This window comes from Callospermophilus lateralis, chromosome 19, assembly GCF_048772815.1.
Source record: "Callospermophilus lateralis isolate mCalLat2 chromosome 19, mCalLat2.hap1, whole genome shotgun sequence".
Classification (NCBI taxonomy): domain Eukaryota; kingdom Metazoa; phylum Chordata; class Mammalia; order Rodentia; family Sciuridae; genus Callospermophilus; species Callospermophilus lateralis.
This window is the reverse complement of record NC_135323.1, coordinates 30,095,165-30,113,820: the sequence shown is the minus strand read 5'-3', so window position 1 is coordinate 30,113,820 and position 18,656 is coordinate 30,095,165. Positions and strand designations below refer to the sequence as shown.

General features: G+C 46.7%; 3 protein-coding genes across 4 annotated transcripts; 2 read left to right on the top strand and 1 right to left on the bottom strand.

Moving 5' to 3' along the window:
* The first annotated feature begins 57 nt into the window (after positions 1 to 57).
* Positions 58 to 4,625, top strand: Cnpy4 (canopy FGF signaling regulator 4). Its single transcript, XM_076839992.1, has 6 exons — positions 58 to 226; positions 2,476 to 2,602; positions 2,701 to 2,797; positions 3,037 to 3,159; positions 3,664 to 3,781; positions 3,875 to 4,625. Exons 1-6 carry the CDS (start codon positions 112 to 114, stop codon positions 4,051 to 4,053), a joined length of 759 nt encoding a protein of 252 aa, XP_076696107.1. The 5' UTR covers positions 58 to 111; the 3' UTR covers positions 4,054 to 4,625.
* A 261-nt stretch (positions 4,626 to 4,886) lies between these two features.
* Mblac1 (metallo-beta-lactamase domain containing 1) lies at positions 4,887 to 7,333 on the top strand. 2 transcript variants are annotated; one of them, XM_076839990.1, is made up of 2 exons: positions 4,887 to 4,979; positions 5,375 to 7,333. In XM_076839990.1, the coding sequence occupies exon 2, from the start codon at positions 5,392 to 5,394 to the stop codon at positions 6,196 to 6,198; it is 807 nt and encodes a 268-aa protein (XP_076696105.1). In that variant the 5' UTR covers positions 4,887 to 4,979; positions 5,375 to 5,391; the 3' UTR covers positions 6,199 to 7,333. The 2 variants fall into 2 exon arrangements, with proteins under 2 accessions (XP_076696105.1, XP_076696106.1); XM_076839991.1 differs by lacking the exon at positions 4,887 to 4,979 and adding an exon at positions 5,157 to 5,196.
* Positions 7,334 to 7,569: 236 nt separating this feature from the next.
* LOC143384883 (NXPE family member 3-like) lies at positions 7,570 to 17,536 on the bottom strand. Its single transcript, XM_076840063.1, has 5 exons — positions 17,519 to 17,536; positions 15,878 to 16,602; positions 11,237 to 11,310; positions 10,928 to 11,140; positions 7,570 to 8,102 (listed from the first exon to the last, which is right to left on the bottom strand). Exons 1-5 carry the CDS (start codon positions 17,534 to 17,536, stop codon positions 7,570 to 7,572), a joined length of 1,563 nt encoding a protein of 520 aa, XP_076696178.1.
* Positions 17,537 to 18,656: the final 1,120 nt, after the last annotated feature.

Here is an 18,656-nt window from a genome sequence, read left to right as displayed (position 1 = left end):
GGCAGGGAGGCAGGGTTTAAGGCTGCTGCTTACCGCCTCTGAATTTAAAGGGTCCGCCGCCTTCCCGAAGTTGGTTTGAAGGCAAACGGTGGTTGTGCACCGCGCACTGTCATGGGACCTGTGCGGTTAGGAATATTGCTTTTCTTTTTGACAGTGACTGGTGCTTGGGCTGGGACGCCGAAAGAAGAGGACGATGACACAGAACGCTTGCCCAGCAAATGCGAAGGTATCTTGGGAGTAGCCTCTATTAGCATCTCCCTGTCCCTCCTCCTTCGTTTAGGCCGGGGCACACGTACCGTGATGGATGGGTCACTCGACCTCCTTGAACCCCCGAGTGAGGTTCTGTTGGAATTTGGCGGAGTTGGAATAGGATCCAGGGAGGGAACGCCTACGTCCAACGCGAAATTGTGGCACTACATTTTCCATTAAACTCCCAGAGAAAACCCAGTTTTTCTTGCAGGCGTGGGCCCCAGTGAGTTGTGGAAATTGTAGTTCAGGGATTGTCTGCCTAGGACCGCCCACTCAACCGATCATCTTCAGTGTGCGTGTGTTCCCCCCATGTCACCCACCAGACCTAAATCTGGAGAGCCTTCAGGGGCGGGGTGTGATTCTTATACTTTGTGAACTTCCTCTGTCCCCGCGGCAGAGACGCTTCCAAATTACAGGTCCCATCCTCCCCCAGAGGGTTTGAGGATGAGTAACTCAGCCTTTAAAGCTCATAAGAAAATATGAGGAGGCCAAACAACTCTAAGTTCCCAGTCAATGGGAAGCTTTGCAGCCAGCGTGTACTGTATAGATTTTGCAGCAAGCAGCATCTTCCCTGGCTGCATTAATGAGAGGGACACTTCAGAGCCTTGTCATTGAGTCCCCTGCTTCCCTGGTTTGTTGCCTTGTTGGCTTGTCCCCCACCCCACCCCCACTCTTTTTCTCTTCACTTCACACACACAGTCTCTGCATTTCCACATCAGTGTCCCTCATGACTTGGTTCTAATCTTTTGCCTGTTTTTACTTATGTCCCCACTCTTCTCCTGCCACCTGTCTTTCTAAACACAGACTTAATCTTGCAAGTTTTTGCTTTAACAACCCTGCAGGCCTTCTACTATGATCAGCATCCAGGCAGCATTTTTTTTGGCAGAGCATGTAATTGTTGTATGACTTTCATAGTTCCTATACCCCATCCTCATCCCTAAAGTGCCCATTTTTCAGACACTGAATTTCCTCCCGTCCCAGCCCCCCATTTTTATTGATGTTTTATAATTGTACATCATGGTGGGATTTGTAGTTACATATTCACACATGTACACAATGTAACAATATATTTGGCTAGTATTTCCACTTCAGACATTGAACTTCTCATGATCAGAGTATTGTACCTCCTCTAACACCTCTGGGACTTTGCTGTTTTTCATTGCCCAAAATGGCCCTCTTTCTGTATTTGATAAGTTCCTATTCATTCTTCAAGGTTCAGTTTAAATATCACCTCCTTTGGAAGACTTCTTCCTCAGTTGTCACCTCCTGCAGTCATAAACCCTTGGAGGAAAGGGGGAGTGCCTATATATCTCAGGTTCTAGCAGAGTGCTGGAGACAACATTAAAGAAATGTTGTTATTTTTGCCTGTTTAGGTTACTTGTCATCTATGTATGGTTTTTGTGTTTTGTTTTGTTTTAGTTCTGGGTATTGAACTTAGGGCCCTCTACCACTGAGCTATGCCCCCATATCTATCTATCTCTCTCTCTCTCTCTCTCTCTCTCTCTCTCTCAAGAAAGTGTCTTGTTAAGTTGCATAGGGCCTTGCCAAGTTGCTGAGGCTGGCCTCACACTTGTGATCCTTCTGCCTTAGCCTCCTGAGACATCAAGATCACAGGCATGCACAACCATGCCCAGCTGGGCCCCCTTTTTTTCTTTGGAACTATCATGAGCCAAGTATATGCTAGTAGTGGAATAGACATGTTGCTCACCCTTATGAGAATCAAAGATTTGTAGGAAGTCATTAAGTAACCTTTGAATGGATTTTGCATTTCCTAGTCTTAACCCTGGTGTAGGGTTCATTGCGCCATATTGTCATCATCCATTTATCCATCTCCAGCTACATTGACAGTGTCTCAGAGACAAAGATCATGAATCTTATTGATCTGTCATGAGCGTGGATACAGAAGGAGTACAATAAATAACTGCAGAGTAGCAGTAAACATTGTGAGCCAGAGCTATTCCAGAGATTTTGCATAGGTTTATTTATTTAATTCTTACCACACTCCTGTCATGGACATAGTATTATCCCCATTATAGAGGTGAAGAAACTGAGACACAGCAAGATTGTCACACAGATATTTGAGAAGCTGAGTCAGAATTCTAACCCAGTCAGTCTGGCTCCAGAGTCTGCACTTTGTCCTCTGCTGCCTTTGGTCATCTGCCGAATGAACTGCTGGCATGTTCACTCTTCTTTTGTATCCCCTTGGACATCTCTCCTCACTACCAGTGTGTAAGCTACTAAGCATGGAGCTACAGGAGGAACTGAGTCGCACTGGCCGATCTCGAGAGGTCCTGGAGCTGGGGCAGGTCCTGGACACAGGCAAGAGGAAGAGACATGTGCCTTACAGCATTTCGTGAGTCCTTCTTGGTGCTCCTTCACCTTCCAGTCCACCAAAGAGCCCTGGAAGCCCCTGCAGCATCCAGGGAGTCTTTGTTTCCCTTCTCCCCACAGAGAGACAAGGCTGGAAGAGGCCTTGGAGAATTTATGTGAGCGGATCCTGGATTACAGTGTTCATGCTGAGCGCAAGGGATCACTGAGATATGCCAAGGTGAGATTCTTAATTAGGGAAAGACTCTAATTCTCAGAAACAAAGACCTGTGTCCCCTGAGATCCTCAAGAATTATCTGCCCGTTTCGCTCCACCTCTAGAGAGTCCCCTCTTGTTCAGGCTCTCTCACCCTCCTCATGGAACTCATCCCTGAGCCTCTTGTGTTGACAAAGCTATTATGGTGAAAAAGGGAAGGAAAAGGTGGGATGGCTGCTCGGATCCCAAATCTCCATCTTTCAGGGTCAGAGTCAGACCATGGCAACATTGAAAGGCCTAGTGCAGAAGGGAGTGAAGGTGGATCTGGGGATCCCATTGGAACTGTGGGATGAGCCCAGCGTGGAGGTTACATTCCTGAAGAAGCAGGTAAGACAAATTACCACACTGTCCAGGGAGGTGAGAGGAGAGCTTGGTCCCAGGATTTGATTGTAGGGGATGTTCAGCTCTCAGCAGGAAGAAGGGGGCAGAATGAGGACTTTGCCATCAATTAAAGTGGGTCCAATAGAATATCAAATAATATTGGAGACTATTACTATCTGCCACTGCTTATTGAGCACCTACTATGTCCCAGATTCTGGACCACATACTTTCTAGCTGTTGCCTCATTTACTCTCATAACCTGATGTGGTAGGTATGATCACCTTACCCATCTCACAGCTTACCAACCTACTTAGCAGAATAGGTGCTAGTTAAATATTGGTTGGATGAAGATAGATCATAAATAGATGTAAGCCAAGCTTAACCTCCTGGCTACCTGTCTCTCAGTGGAGAGGCCAATCAGTGGAGTAGGGAGTAGGGAGTGGAGAGCTGAGAGGAAAGTGTCCAAAGCCCAGAAGAGCAGATGTTCTTTCCGCCATTCCACTTGACCAGTGTGAGACGATGCTGGAAGAGTTTGAAGATGTTGTAGGAGACTGGTACTTCCACCATCAGGAGCAGCCCCTACAGCAGTTTCTCTGTGAAGGTCATGTGCTCCCAGCTGCTGAAACAGGTAAATGTAGGGGTTGGGCTCCTCTCCTGCCAGGCAACAACCTCCTTATTCCCTGAACCAGTATTTAAATTATTTTCTCTTAACCCCACCTAGCATGTCTTCAGGAAACTTGGACTGGAAAGGAGAAGATCACAGATGGACAAGAGAATGCAGAAGAAAAGGAGGAGGAGGAAGAAGAGGAGGAGGAAGAGGAGGAGGAGGAGGAGGGGGAGGAGGAGGAGGAGAGAATTAAGACTTCAGGCCACCCCAAGCATGACCCAGAGGATCTCTGACCCTTGCCTTTGAGCCCCCAGGAGGGGTCATGGAGAAGAACCCTCTTAAGTCTCAGCTTTCCCTACCCCACAGCTTGAAGGGTGTGTGTGTGTATGAGTGATCCCACCCCAAGGCTTCTGTTTTTTCCCAAATGACCTCAGGGAGGATCTTGGGGATGCAGGATGACATGACCATGGGGAAAATGGGGGAGCAGCAGGAGGAAGTCCTTCCAACACATATGAGCCTTCTGCCTGCCATCTAACCACTTAAATGGCAGGTGTGTGTGGTGACAGCATTGAGCTTTCCTCTTTAAAGACAATCAGCGATGGCATGGAGTTATGGGCCTTGAGAAAGTCACTATGCCCCTCAAGAGATCTGTTTTTGGACCCTTATAAGAAAGAGGCCAGAACAGACATTCTCTATGACCTCACCCAGGAGGCTACATACTAGCAAGCAGTGAACTAGACTATGACAGTAGGTGGCGGTGAGGCAATGATAAGTTAGGTGGGGGTAATTACTTGATCTATTCCAAAACTTCACGGGTGCCAAATTTTCTATATCGCAATTAAACTTACTTATTTTATTTTTTTTACTATCGTCTGGGCCCAGTTTCAAACGACTGTGCACACATTGTAGCTTGTCAATGAGGCAGCGTCCAAACAATGGGGCCACTGGCCTCCGCCATTAGCAGCTAATGGCGCTTGGTAATTCTGCAGCCCAAGGAAGCTGGCAGGGGTCGCAAGATAGAGAACTGTAGGGAGGCTGAAATCCGAGCAGCTTCTGCAGGTTGCGGGAAGCACTAGAACTGAAAGTTACTTGCGTGGTACCGATTCGGCCACCGTAGTTGGGCTACGGACGCCCGCAGAGGACAAAATACCACGCGTTTTTTCCGATTTCTGTGCTTCGTTCAGGAAGTTCTGTGCTAGGCGCTACGATTAGGTTCAAGGTAGAGAAAGGGTAGGGATAGACGGAAGGATAAAACGATGTCCTCTGAAAGGTGACAGTTGAGGACCTACCTGGAGACTATTGGGGCGGGGTCGCGTAGAGAAAAAGGCCGAGCAGTACCACGGTCGGCCGGGAGTGGAGGGCGATGCCACCTTAAGAGGGGGAGAGGGGAGGGGGGATAGGAAGGGCCGCAGAATACAACAGACACTTGTTTGGCGGTAGGTATAAACGTGGCTGTATAATCAACGTGATTCTGCAATCTGTACACGGGGGAATAATAAGAAAGAAAAAAAAAAAAAGAGGGAGGGGTGTCAAAGAGCCAAGGGGCCGCTTGGCTAGTGGCAGAGCTGAGAACCTGGAGGCGTTCGCTCACAGCCCCATTTCATTTCTCGCCAGCCCGTGGTTCCCCTGCCATGAGCGACCTAGTGCGGACCGAGCCGCTGCGCGGGGCGCCTCCCCTGCTGGTTCCTGGCGACCTCTACTCCGTGGTGGTTCTGCTGCGAGGCTACGCGGAGCCAGAGGAGGTGGGCGATGCCGTGCGCGCCGACGGCTCCGTGACCCTCGTGCTGCCTCAGGCCTGGGGCCGGGGCTCTAGTCACCAAGAGTCCCCGCCCGCGGCCGGCAGCGCGGAGACCGCCCTGGAGGAGGCGGCCCGTGGCCCCATCCTCGTGGATACTGGGGGCCCCTGGGCTCGGGAGGCGCTGCTGGGCGCCCTGGCGGGGCAGGGGGTGGACCCCGGAGACGTGACTTTGGTGGTGGGGACCCACGGGCACTCGGATCATATCGGAAATCTGGGGCTGTTTCCGGGGGCTGCTCTGCTGGTCTCGCACGACTTCTGCCTGCCAGGGGGCCGCTACCTGCCCCACGGACTGACTGAGGGGCGGCCCCTGCGCCTAGGACCTGGGCTCGAGGTGTGGGCCACGCCGGGCCACGGGGGCCAGCGGGACGTGAGCCTAGTGGTGACGGGCACGGCCCTGGGCACCGTTGTGGTAGCTGGAGATGTGTTTGAGCGTGACCGGGATGAGGACTCGTGGCAGGCGCTGAGTGAAGACCCAGTGGCCCAGGAGCAGAGTCGGAAGAGGGTCCTGGGCACCGCCGACGTTGTGGTGCCTGGTCACGGAACCCCATTTCGAGTCGTCAGGGAAGCCTCTCAACCAGAAAGAAAGAGTTGTGGAAACAGCAGCCAGGAACCAGAGGGCGGTTCTACACTTCATGGATGAGACCCAGAGACCTGATCAGCCAGAATCGGAGCAGGCAAGGCCAGTCACTTCCAGTCTTCCAGGAGACAGATTTTCCATTCAGGGCACTGGAATATCACTGTGGATATCACTCTCTGCCTATCTCTGCAGCCAAACTACATGTGTGAATCCTCGGCAGACCTCGGGAAAATGCAAGAATGTTCTTGTGAGGGTCCTCCAAAATAAAAGTAGAAGCTCCCTGAATGTAAAAAGAAACATTAATAATGATAACCATACAACAAGGGATCACTTTGACCAATTTCCTGTTTCTCCTAGGGTACAGATTGCTGAGAAAAGGTGCAGGACATAGAGAAGCTCGCCTTAGTCACCTGACTTTAACTCATTAACTGATTCATTCATTCAAGGGATGTTTATTGAACATTGCATCATCAAACACTGCTGTAAATCACAGGATACAACAGTGAGCAACCTAGACACCCTCTGTCCTTCATGGAAACCACATTTTATTGAGGTGACAACCACAATAGTAGTAGCAACCAAATAATTATAGGTTGTAGTTAGTGATATAGAAAAAATGAGGAAGGGATAGCAGAGAGAAGAGAGGGTGCTACTTAAGTTTGGGTGGTCAGGAAAAACCTATGAGATTTTGATCAGAGAATTGAATGACAAGAAAGCTGCCCATATGAAGATCTGGGGGAAGGCGATTCCAAGCACAGGAACAGCAGGTATAAGCCCCTGAGGCAGGACAGCTTAACCTGCTTGAGCATCATTGAGTCCCTGGGGTCAGACTGTGAAGGGACAGGGATGGATAATGCAGAGTTAGGTACAGTCATCTTGCAGGGCCTTGGTGACCATTGTAAAGGGCTTAGTATACATGGAGATCCTTGGCTTTTGAGCAGGCTATTTTTTTTAATGTCTCATTAAATATATATATATAGAGAGAGAGAGAAAGAGAGAATCATTTGCCAGGTGCAGTGGCACACACTTGTAATCCCAGCATCTCAGGAAGCCAAGGCTAGAGGATGGCAAGGTCAAGGCCAGCCTCAGCAACTTAATGAGACCCTAAATTACTTAGTGAGAGCCTGCCAGAAAAGAAAAATAAATAACCAAAAATGGCTAGATATGTAGCTCTATGGTAAGGTGCCCCTGGGCTCAATTCCTGGTACCAAATAAACAAGAATTTAATAAAAAATCACTCTTATTCTGAGTGGAGGAGAGGTTGTTGTGGGGCAAGAATAGAATCTGCTGAATCAGTTAGGAAGCTATCACGTTTTGCTATGAGAGAAGTTGATGGCATCTACCCTTATTCCAAAAGCTTTATTATGGCTGTGTTTTTCTTCATAACTGTGGCCCAGGCCCTTTGTCAACTAGGCCAACAACCCTCAGAAGCTCTCAGGTGGGACAGATGAAGGAGAGGAGCAAGTTCACTTCATTGCTCACAATGAGCTTCCCTGGGTGGATCTTGTCAGGCAGGGCCAGGCTGGAGGTCATTTCCCAAGCATCCACAAAGGCCACACGGAGACCAGCAAAGGCAGATCGCAGGAGCCGGTTCATGTGCAGGGTGAACCAATCACTGCCATACACAGACTTATAGCCAGTGTTGGCCAGTTTGATGACCACAAGGGTTCTGGGTTCCCGCTCCAGCAGGGCCATCACAGCTGCCCGAATCCCTGCCAGTCGTCTTGCAAAGATGGATGGAGGGAAGGTGGTGAAGTGGGCTCCCAGGCCCAGCACCACCACGGTGTGGGGGCCCCCGGCCAGGCCCCCCAGCTCTCTGACCACTGAGTGCAGGGAGGCCACTGGTGTGCGTTGGGAGCGCAGGGGCCAGCTGTGGGCTCGCCAGTGCAGCACTATGCCCCGAGTGGTCTCCACGGCCATTAGGGGCCCCACCTGATATATGGAATGTAGATCCACTGGTTTCAGGGCTGTTGGGAGGATGAAAGAGTAGAGATCAGAGGTTAATATAGGGCTTCCTTACTTAAAAAAAATACAAAGGATTTTGTGCTGGGGATCTAGTTCAGTTGGTAGAGTGCTTGCCTTGCATGCACAAGCCCCTGGGTTCAATCCCCAGCACCACAAAAAAAAAAAAAAAAGATTTAACATCTCTTAGTACCCAGGTATTCTAGGACTGGCTGGTTTTGTTTTCTGTGGTTTATGATATTGCCAGTTTCTCACATCTGAAAGCTTATTCTCAGTCCTCAGCCTCTCTAACTTCCTATAGCATCCTGTTTCATTAATTTTCCTGCAGAAGCTCTCTCCTTTCTCAGTGGTATTTTGTCACACTTTGCAGTCTCCTGACTGAGCTCTCCAACTTGGATTTGCCTGTTGGGTTCCTTCATTTACCACTGGATGAAGATTTGCTCAAGGTAGAGACTCCTGGTTGTCCAGTGTGTGACCTTAAACCACGGTGGCAAGCCTAGGAGGCCAGTGGCTGAGATCCTATCTGTCTATTCATATGCTAGATGACAACTGCACCAAGAGACCCTTTCTTTGCATAAAGTCCCTGCATGTTTGTCCTGCCATGTGCTCCAGGGCTGTGTAGATCCCAAGAGGTGCTTTTTTTCTGACTCACAGAAAGGCACCATGTCAGCCAGCCAAGGCTCTGGTTTTGCCAACCTCTCTCCTGAACTTCCACTCATTTTCATAAATATTTTTCTCTTGGGGAACTAATTATATCTACTCTGCCAAGAGTAAATTGTCCCACAGTGACCCTACAAGGTCACCTGACATTGACCCAATTTTTAATTAGCTGGGACTAGGGATCACTAGCTACACCCAGGATAACCCTCCTGGGAGACTAGAGGCTTCAATCTCTTGAGAAAGAAGCAGACAACATCCCACAGGCCTCAAGGTTTCTAGATGAGGTAGCTGGTATTTTTAGACCACTCCTGTAAACAGACAGAAACTCACCTCTAGACTCTTTTATACAGAGAAGCCCCCCATAAAGCTGTGTCACAGCAGAGTACAGTGGTACACACTTGTAATCCCAACAGCTCAGGAGGCTGAGATAGGAGGATAGTGAGTTCAAAGCCAGCCTCAGCAACTTACTGAGGCCCTAGGCAACTTTGCAAGACCCTGTTTTTAAATAAAATATTAAGAAAGGGCTGGGGATTGACTCAGTGGTTAAGCGTCCCTGGGTTCAATCCCCAGTACAAAAATAAAAAAAAAGAATGTCTTCATTCACACTTGTAGGTAAAATGGGAGAATGATGGGGGTAGAGGAAGAATGTTTTTCCTCCATGAAAATGGGCCCCATGTACCTCTCTTTGTGTGATGATGGGAGGACAGGTGGGGAGAGGGTTGGGTGCCTGTGTTCTTTTTTTTTTGTACCAGGAATTGAACCCAGGGGTGCTTAACCACTGAGCCACATCCCCAGAACCCCTTTTTTTTTTTACTTTTAAGTTTTCTTTTTTTAAAATAACTTTATTTTTATTTATTTATTTTTTATGTGGTGCTGAGGATTGAACCCAATGCCTCACATGTGCTAGGCAAGCACTCTACCACTGAGCCACAATCCCAGCCCCTCTCCAGGTCTTTTTATGTTCTATTTTGAGACAGGGTTTCACCAAGTTGCTCAGGGCCTCACTAATTTGATCAGGACCTTGTTAAGTAGGTGAGACTGGTTTTGAACTCATGATCCTCCTGCCTTAGCCTCCCTAGCCACTGGGATTACAGGTGAGCACCACCACACCCAGCCCTGTGTTCTTTCTTTTCTTGCTCATCTTTACTCTCATGTTACCCCTCTTACTAATAAGGCCTAGTCCTTAACTCATTATATTGTGGAATTTGCTCTAAATTCTGGTGTTTAAAGGAAAGAAACTCAGATGGGACTCACCTTCCTGTACATTCCCCCTCTTTTAACTTTTATTCCCAAAGGAATAAATATCAAAACTCTATCTACAGGTATAAAATCTCATTTCAATTCCAATCCGACATCTTCAAACACCTTATTCATATGTTCCTACCTCTCACACCCATATGAAATAGGTACACCACCTTGTGCCACTCCTATGCCCTTGTTCCCCATCCAGGTACCCCAGTGAATTCTGTTCTGAATCCATCCAGTACTTATCCAGAGTCATCAGTCATGTGTTCATTCTAGAACCCCTAAGTCAACAGGCATGGCCAGTTTCTTCTGCATTCTTCCTTACTGCTGACATTCTATTTCTTTAACAATTTAATCTCTCCTCACCTTTGTTGCCTCTGCTATTGTCTATTTGTTTAGTGTTGTTCTTTTTTTTTTTTTTTTTAATGTGGTGCTAGGGATCAAACCCAGTGCCTCAGGCATGCTAGGCAAGCCCTCTACTATTGTCTTATAAACTAGGCTTTTTTTTTTTCTTTGCTCAACCCTTTCTGTCCAACAAACTGAAAACTCCTCTTAAAAACATCTGATATCTCCCAAACTCCTCACGATTAAACCCCCAATATTGATGTCTCCAGGTATTTTTCCCCCTTTAAATTCCAACTCTATCCCTCCAGTATTCCCCAGCAGATCCTTAGTTCTAGCCATGGTCATCTATACATCTTAATTATGAGCACCTTAATCATCTACTTCATGGTTGAAACTATACATAATTTGAGCACCCTCTTTTCCATCTCTTCCTCTGCCCTAAACCCATGTGTCCTGTTCTTTCACATCACTCTCCTGAAATCTAGGCCTTTGGGCCCTGTTGACATTATGGATGTCTGCCTCTGGCAGTTCTGGACCTCCTCTTGTTCTCTCAGCTATCTCTCACCACTCCCCTACTCACAGGGCACTGTGTCACGCAGATATTCCCACCACTGCCGAAGCGTGGAGTCCCCCATCATGTGGATGATGTGGCCAGCCAGACAGCCCAGGATACTGCTGACAGTGGGGAAGGGTCGGTTGGAGCAGGCCAGGGAGTGCCACACATCTTGGTGGTAGAAGCCAGAGGGCTTTGGAGTAGAGATACCAGGGTAGCATGGCAGTGCAGGGGACAGAACTGTAATTAGGATAGTCAATCAGTGGGTATAGAAGAAGATAACGCCATAGGCATGGAATGAGAGCTGTCCTATCTGCAAGCCCCAAAGCCACTTACCCAGACTTCTGCTGGTATTCCTGGCCACATGGACTGGACCAATACCCTGAGGGAGGACCTTGTCTGTCAGATTCCTGAAGAGAAACCAATTATGAAGACAAAATCCCTTAATAGAAGCATGTGAGAGGAAGGAATCCCGAGCTAAGCTAAAATAAGGGTTTGCAAAGGGAAGGAAGTTCTAAGGGCTCCTGTTCCCGTGTCCAGAATCCTGGAAGACAGTGAATGTTTGGGAGGAGTTGGAAACTAGTGTTTAAGGACCCAGATTCTTTGAATTTCCCTGCCTGAGGGATTTTGTCAGTGCAGAAAATAGAATTGTTTTAAAATGTACCCAGGATTTGGAGTTCATCCAGGTATGGTAAAGACAACAGATCAGGATATATTTCCCATTGAAAAGAGTTTGTAACTCACAGCTCCCAGTGAGAAGGGAGCATGGCATGCCATACAGGGCCACAAGGGAAAATGCCAAGGATAGTCAGGAGGCAAAAGGAGCAGAAAAAACATGGGTAATAGCCTTTACTGCAATCTTCTCTGGAAAGAATGGACAAGATGAGGATTTAAAATAGGCTAGTTTGAATAATTTCAGTGGACTCTGGGCTATGAGGGGTGGTCTTTATTTGTCAGATACCTGGCCATGGGGCGATTGAAGGCAGGAAGATGGTGCCCAGGGCTGCGGGAGCCTAATAAACCATGGGGTGGACTCAGGATTGTTGGTTTGCTTATCAAAGGAATGCTCAAAGGCAGGTTGTTTTCTATCTCTAGGAGTTAGCTAATCCTGGAAAGGCAGTCCCTCCCAGGTCTGCAAAATATCAAAGCATCAGGAAAAAAAAAACACACATTTTATACCAGAAGATGCTCGAAGCCTTTCTTTTCTTTCTTTTTCTGAGGATTGAATGTAGAGGTGCTTTTACCACTGAATTACATTTGCAGCAATCTTCATTTTATCTTTTTAAATTTTGAGATAGGATCTTGCTAAATTGCTCAGGCTGGCCTTGAACTTGAGATCATCCTGCTTCAACCTTCCAAGTCACTGAGATTACAGTCAGGTGCTGCCACATTCAGCACTTGAACCCTTGTATAAGACATCGTAATGCTCCTCTTGGTCTCACTAAGCCCACCCCAGTTGGATTCTTCTCCAACCTTTCTACCTCATTAAGCCATATCACCAACCCTCTTAAAAATTTTTATTTTGAGCCAGGCACAGTAACACACACATCTGTAATCCTAGTGACTCAGGAAGCTGAGATAGGAGGATCACAAATTTGAATCCAGCTTGGGCAATTTAGCAAGACCTTGTCTCAAAATAAAAAAATAAAAAGGATGAGGAGGTAACTCAATGGTAACACAACCCTTGGTTCAATCCCTAGTACCATCAAAAATGAAAAGAAAAAAAAATAACAGGGTCTTGCTAAGTTGCTGCCCAGGCTGGGCTTAAACTTGCAATTCTCCTGCCTCAGCTTCATGAGTAGCTGGGATTACAAGTATGTATCATCGTGCTCCTCTTGTGAGTTCCTTTTTATGGTACATTCCACATTCTGTCTCTCAGGAAATCAGGTGGTCTCTGCCTTCAGGATGGATCCAGAAACTACTTTAAACACCCCAACTACTACAACTTGAGCTCAAAATACAGCTCATTTCCTGCCCGATTACTGAGAAATATCCTCCCTTAATCTCCCTGCCCCATTCACTCCTAATCTTTCCTCCTCTATATTTTAAGTTCTTATATTTCCTATATCCTTTTATATAATTTGCTTATGCTTATGCTTATTGTTTATCATGCCTTCCTCCTTTCATAGGGAAGTGTAAGAGAGCAGGGTCTTGGGCTGGGGTGTAGCTCAGTGGCAGAGTGCTTGCAAAGCACGCACAAGACTCAGGGATCTGATGCCTAGTGCCAAAAAGAGAGAGAGAGAGAGAGAGAGAGAGAGAGAGAAAGAGAGAGAGAGAGAGAGAGAGAGAGAGAGAGAGAGAGAGAGAGAGAGAGAAAGAAAGAAAGAAAGAAAGAAAGAAAGAAAGGGGGGCAGGGTTTTTGTTCACTACTCTATTTCCACTGCCTAAGGAGGGCCATGCATTTCATATGCAATTGCTGCATGAAGGAATGGACAATTGCCATGATTGGGTCCTAGGAAAGGGAGAGGATTTGCTTTCTGGGGAGGGGGCAAGAATATAGACCTGCAATTTCAAACGTTGAACAAGGATGGCCTTCCGTGTGAATTCAAGACCCCAGTGCCCCATAGAGCTCCAGGGGAAGATACAATTTGATCCCAGGGACTCTGAACCCAGCAGGGAAGTACCAGTTTACCTAGAGCCACCCAAGGCCACACACATTGGAGAGTATTACTTTGGGGTGACTCGTGTTGAAAGAGGACTCAGGAAGGATTCCTGATAGTCAAGGTGAGTTGCTCTGCAGGGCCATAGGCAAGGGGAACCCTTCCTATCTGCCCAGCTGCAGAGATCTTCAGAATTGACTAAAGTTGAGGTAAAGAAAACACCTGAACTTGAAATTGCAAATTCATGCCTCCTACCCATTCGATTATCTATTTAATGCCTGTTTTCTGTCAGCGTACTGTTAAGCTGCTACAGAAAGTCCTCCGTTCTTGTCTAGCCTCAAAACCTCCAGCACCTTGGACAGCATCTGGCACTGTGTAGGGAGGGATTCAATAGCAACAAAAGCTAAGGCATCCTCCCTGTGGTGTCCCAGTTCTAGGCACTTTACATGCACTAACTTGTTTTTTCCTGATCACAACTCTGCCATGTTGTTAATACTATTATACCTTTTCAAAAACCAGGAAATAAATTGAAATGAGGAGAGGTTAAGTAACCTTTTAGTAATAGGAGATGACATAAATAATAATTGGCACATGATAGTCAGTGGAGCCCGTATTCAAACCCAAGCAATCTTGCTCCAGAAATGCTGGGCTTTACCTCCACACGACATGCTATGGTGTCTCTGGCATTGAATCATAGATTTATTTCCTATCAACTAATGCAAAAAGGACACGTGGGTCTCCTTTTCTAAGTAGGGCATAAAACTGGTCAGGAAAGACCAGGATTTCCAGTGCTAACTTCTCAGGCTGGGGACTGAATGCTACCGTGAATTCCACCAAGAGCAGCTGAGAGTCTCAAGATGGGCATCTGGGGGCGAGGAGTGTCTTCAGCTCAGCTCTCTTGGGTGCTTTGGTCATTTGGCTCTTTCCAATACTCATAGCTTCCAGGGTTAACTTTTACACTGTTAAAAGTATAAAACTTTTATGCTCATCTAGACCCCTCATCTAGGCAATGCCCTCAGAGGCAGATGGACCTCTATCTTTGCTCTGCCTGCACCCAGACATCTTCTGGGGACCTTTTTTGGTCTCCTTCTCATTTGCTTTCAGGAGCCCTCTCTTCTGGAGACCAGCCCCCTGCTCTCCCATCTTAGAAAATGCTTCCCTCATCCCAGGGATCTCAGTTCTGAAGGACGGGGGTGAGCCAGTATGTTCTCTGTCAGTGTGTGTGTGTGCAGCTGCCCTGACACTGTGGATATTTCTCAGCCTTCATCTTGCTTGGCTTCCAGGCTACAGTGTTGTTCCCTTTTCAGTTGGCAGGGTCACCCCTCAACCCCCTACTCCCTGGCCATCTATGTGCAGTTGCTTTTGAAATCAACACCTCTTCTTGCAGAAGAACAGAAAGGACTGGGACGCTTGCCTTTTTCTCCATGTCCATGGGTCTCCTTCAAGTTGCAGCTAAACTGTCACCTGTCCTGGCCTATGTGGAATGCCCTTTCTGTGTCCTCAAACCACTCAGGTCACATGACAGTGAAGCTCTTATCACACTTCATGTTATAAAAATTCACTTGCCTCTGGCTGGGGATGTGGCTCAGCAGTAGAGCACACACCTTGCATGTGCAAGGCCCTAGGTTCGATCCTCAGCAACACATAAAAAATAAATAAATAAAACAAAGGTATTGTGTCCAACTACAATTTAAAAAAAATATTTAAAAAGTCACGTGCCTCACTGAAAATGTGGAGAGAGCAGGGATGCTGACTATGATCTACCGTGTGTCAGTACTTAGCGTGAGTCCTGGTGTATACTATAGTAAGTGCTCAGGAAATGGGTTTCATAGATGTGAAGAGATGAATGATAAGAGTAAAAGCCAAGGCAGAATAATTACAGGGACCAAGATTAAGGGGTTGGGCAGGGACCCTTAATGATATGGGGTTCCTTCCTTCCCTTCTTCTTTCCTATACCTGGGAAATGAATATTCAAGAATCTGAGAGGAAAGATCTGACAACCTAATTAATTTGTCCTTTTTTAATACCTAAAAACTTCTGTCACTCAAATAATTGCCACACAATAAAGTGATGTCTGTACATCTGTGGTGTCATATCTCACCAAACATCAGACTTCCCGATTTTAGGGCACAGAGAAAGAAAGGAGGAGAAGTTCAGTGGACCTGAGCAGCACTGTTTATGAGTGCCAGGGTTTGGAATGAGAGTCTGGGCTGGGTCCTGAGCAATGATCCTATGGAACAGAGGTGACTCTGTGCTTTATAAAGTCCTGCTTTTGTGTCTTTGTGACATGTGTGGCCCTCTAATTTGTAAAATTTAAACCTGCTGGGGTTTAAAGGAAAAGCCAAGGAACAACAGTACAGATTCTGGGTTTTCTTACCAAGCCAGCAAGGCCTCTTCATGAGATGTGGTCACATTCCAGTAATGTCCAACTGAATGTCCCACCAGCATGCTGCAGGCCAGGGTAGGGGGCTGGTCACAATACCAGAATTCACCTGAATCTTCATCCTTGTAGTAACAGAAGGATTTTTCCTCCCTGATCAACAAGGGATTCACATTGCAAGATACACTTTCTTCATCTCCCCTGGGTCCCCGGAAATAGCCTATGAAATCAACTGTGGCCCAGTGTTCTGTCCAGATTCTGCGCAGAACCCCAACGGCCTCACTGGAGTGGATCAGCCGCACTTGCACCTGGGCCCTCCCAGCCCAAAGCAGAGGGAAGGACAATAGATATGTGCCATTCTCAAGATCCTGGACATCCCCTGGGACCCCTGCTCTCAATTCTGGACTCAGCAATCGTGCCTGAAACAGATCCCCACCATGGATCTTGGGCCTGCCCCGGTGGTCCCTGGCTACAAGGACAACCTCCAGGTAGCTTCCCAGGGCATAGGTGTCCTGAGCAGGACCCCTCAGGTGGTAGGTGGAGGTCTTGTGGCTGGTGGAGGCCAAAAGGTCCCCCCCATCTCCTGGGGTCAGAGGCCAGTATAGAAGGTGGATCAAGTTGGGGAGCTCCAGGGGGAGAGAAGTGGGATCTTTGTCTGCAGAAGGGGACTTTGGAGGCCAAGGGTCACTGTTGCCAGACCAGAAAATCCTGAAGTACAGGACCTGCGGATAGAGAAAGAGGCACTTATCAGTGGTGGGTTTTCCTTATTTTCCTCCTGGGAGGGAGATTTCAATTCACCTGTCTCCAGCGTGTGGTAGGTATCAGGCAGGGCAACTGTCTGCCTTATACTGCTTCTGAGCTAAAGTTTAGAATCTAACACACTGCCACCATGCAAAACCACAGACACTGGCTCCTGTTAAAAACCATGTGTCAGTGGGTTTTGGTAAATCCCACAGAGAATAAACAACTCCTCCTGGTCCTCATTAGTTTTTGCCCATCTGCACACACTCCCGCAGACCCCACTTTCCAGCTCTCCCTTTCCCTTATAAGTCATTCTCTCTGCATTCCAAAACCAGGAGGAACCCCTCCTTCCCATCCTGTAACCTCCCTTGGGGGGGGGGGTGGGAATGCAAATACAAAGATGAAAAGAATGAGCAGGAAATTCTTTCCTAGAAAACTGTAGAAGAAAACCATGGTTCCTAGAGCCTAAGGGAAGGAGGGATGAAAGTTACTGTACTTTTGTAGGATGGAAAGAATTATGGGGACAGAAGGTGCTAATGGTCACACAACAGTTTGGATGTATTTAATACCACTGAAATGTACACTTAAATGATTAAGATGATACGTTTTCTATCATTTATATTTTATCACAATATAATTATAAATAAATAAGGAGAAAAACAGAAAAAGATTTTGAGTTTCACCAGAACTAGTAGTTACAACATTGATGTTAACTTATCTAAACATTGACAAGATTCTTCTTCTTCTTCTTCTTATTATTATTATTATTATTATTATTATTATTTTGATACTGGGAATGGAACCTAGGGGAGCTTTGCCACTGAGCTACATACCCAGCCCTTTCTTCAAGCATCCTCTTTTGGGCTGGTTTTGGGCTCCCTTATCTTCTATCCCTACCTGACACAGTTTTCTCATTCTCTTTCTAAGACACTTTCTAAGTGTCCTGTCATGACACTTCTGCTTCTGGATTAAAAGTGGAAAATGGAGAGTTTCTCTCAGCCTCCTTCTCCCAGATGAAAATAACCAGCTCAAGTTCTGTATAGAGGTAAGTGGAACAAGGAATACTCACCCAAAACACGATGGCTAGCACCACAACCAAAATCTTGTGCCACTTGAAATGTCTGAGGTACGGGCCTGTGGAAACCTGGAATTCTTTATTAGACATCTGGAATGTGATCAAGACCCTATATAGAGAATTTTTAAAATTCAAGAACCAATAAGAAATTATCCACAGAGAAGTTATATACCAATAACGGCTGTTTCTGGAAAGTCTGGTTACATGACTAAATAATTCAAAGCTATACTCAGCAGCATGAACCACGTTTTGATGGGCTGAAGAACATCCAGCTCCTACTGCATCTCTTAGAGAGCCTGAAAATTGATCCTGCAGGTTTTCTGAACCCCTAAGAATTGCTGTGCTTCAAACTCTGGCCTTTAACATCACCAGCCTTCCCCAAGCAGGTGGGTTCTCTTTCAACAAGAAGTAGAGTTGGCTCAAAGTATAACACTTCTGTTCTTCCACCCAACATCAGGCAGCAAGGGCTGCCTGATGTTCTGTCCAGATTCTGTGTAGAACCCCAACGGCCTCACTGGAGTGGATCAGCCGCACTTGCACCTAGGCCTTCCCAGCCCAGAGTAGGGAGAAGGACAATAGGTATGTGCCTACAGACACCAAAACATCACAGGATGATATTATAAGTCACCTTATTTCAATTAATTTGGAAACTTAGATAAAATGAACAAATCCTCAAAAAACGTCTTATCAAAATGAACACGAGGGCTGGGGTTGTACCTTAGGGGTAGAGCGTTTGACTAGCATGTGTGAGGCAGTGGGTTCGATTCGCAGTACCACATATAAGTAAATAAAATAAAGGTCCCTTGACAACTAAAAAATATTTTTAAAATGAACACAAGAAGAAAGATAAATCCAAATAATGCTGTGTTGTTTTCAACTAAACAGAATCCATAATTTAAAACATTCTGCCAAAGACAATACTAGGCACAGATTGCTTCCCTAGCAAACCTTCCCAAACAC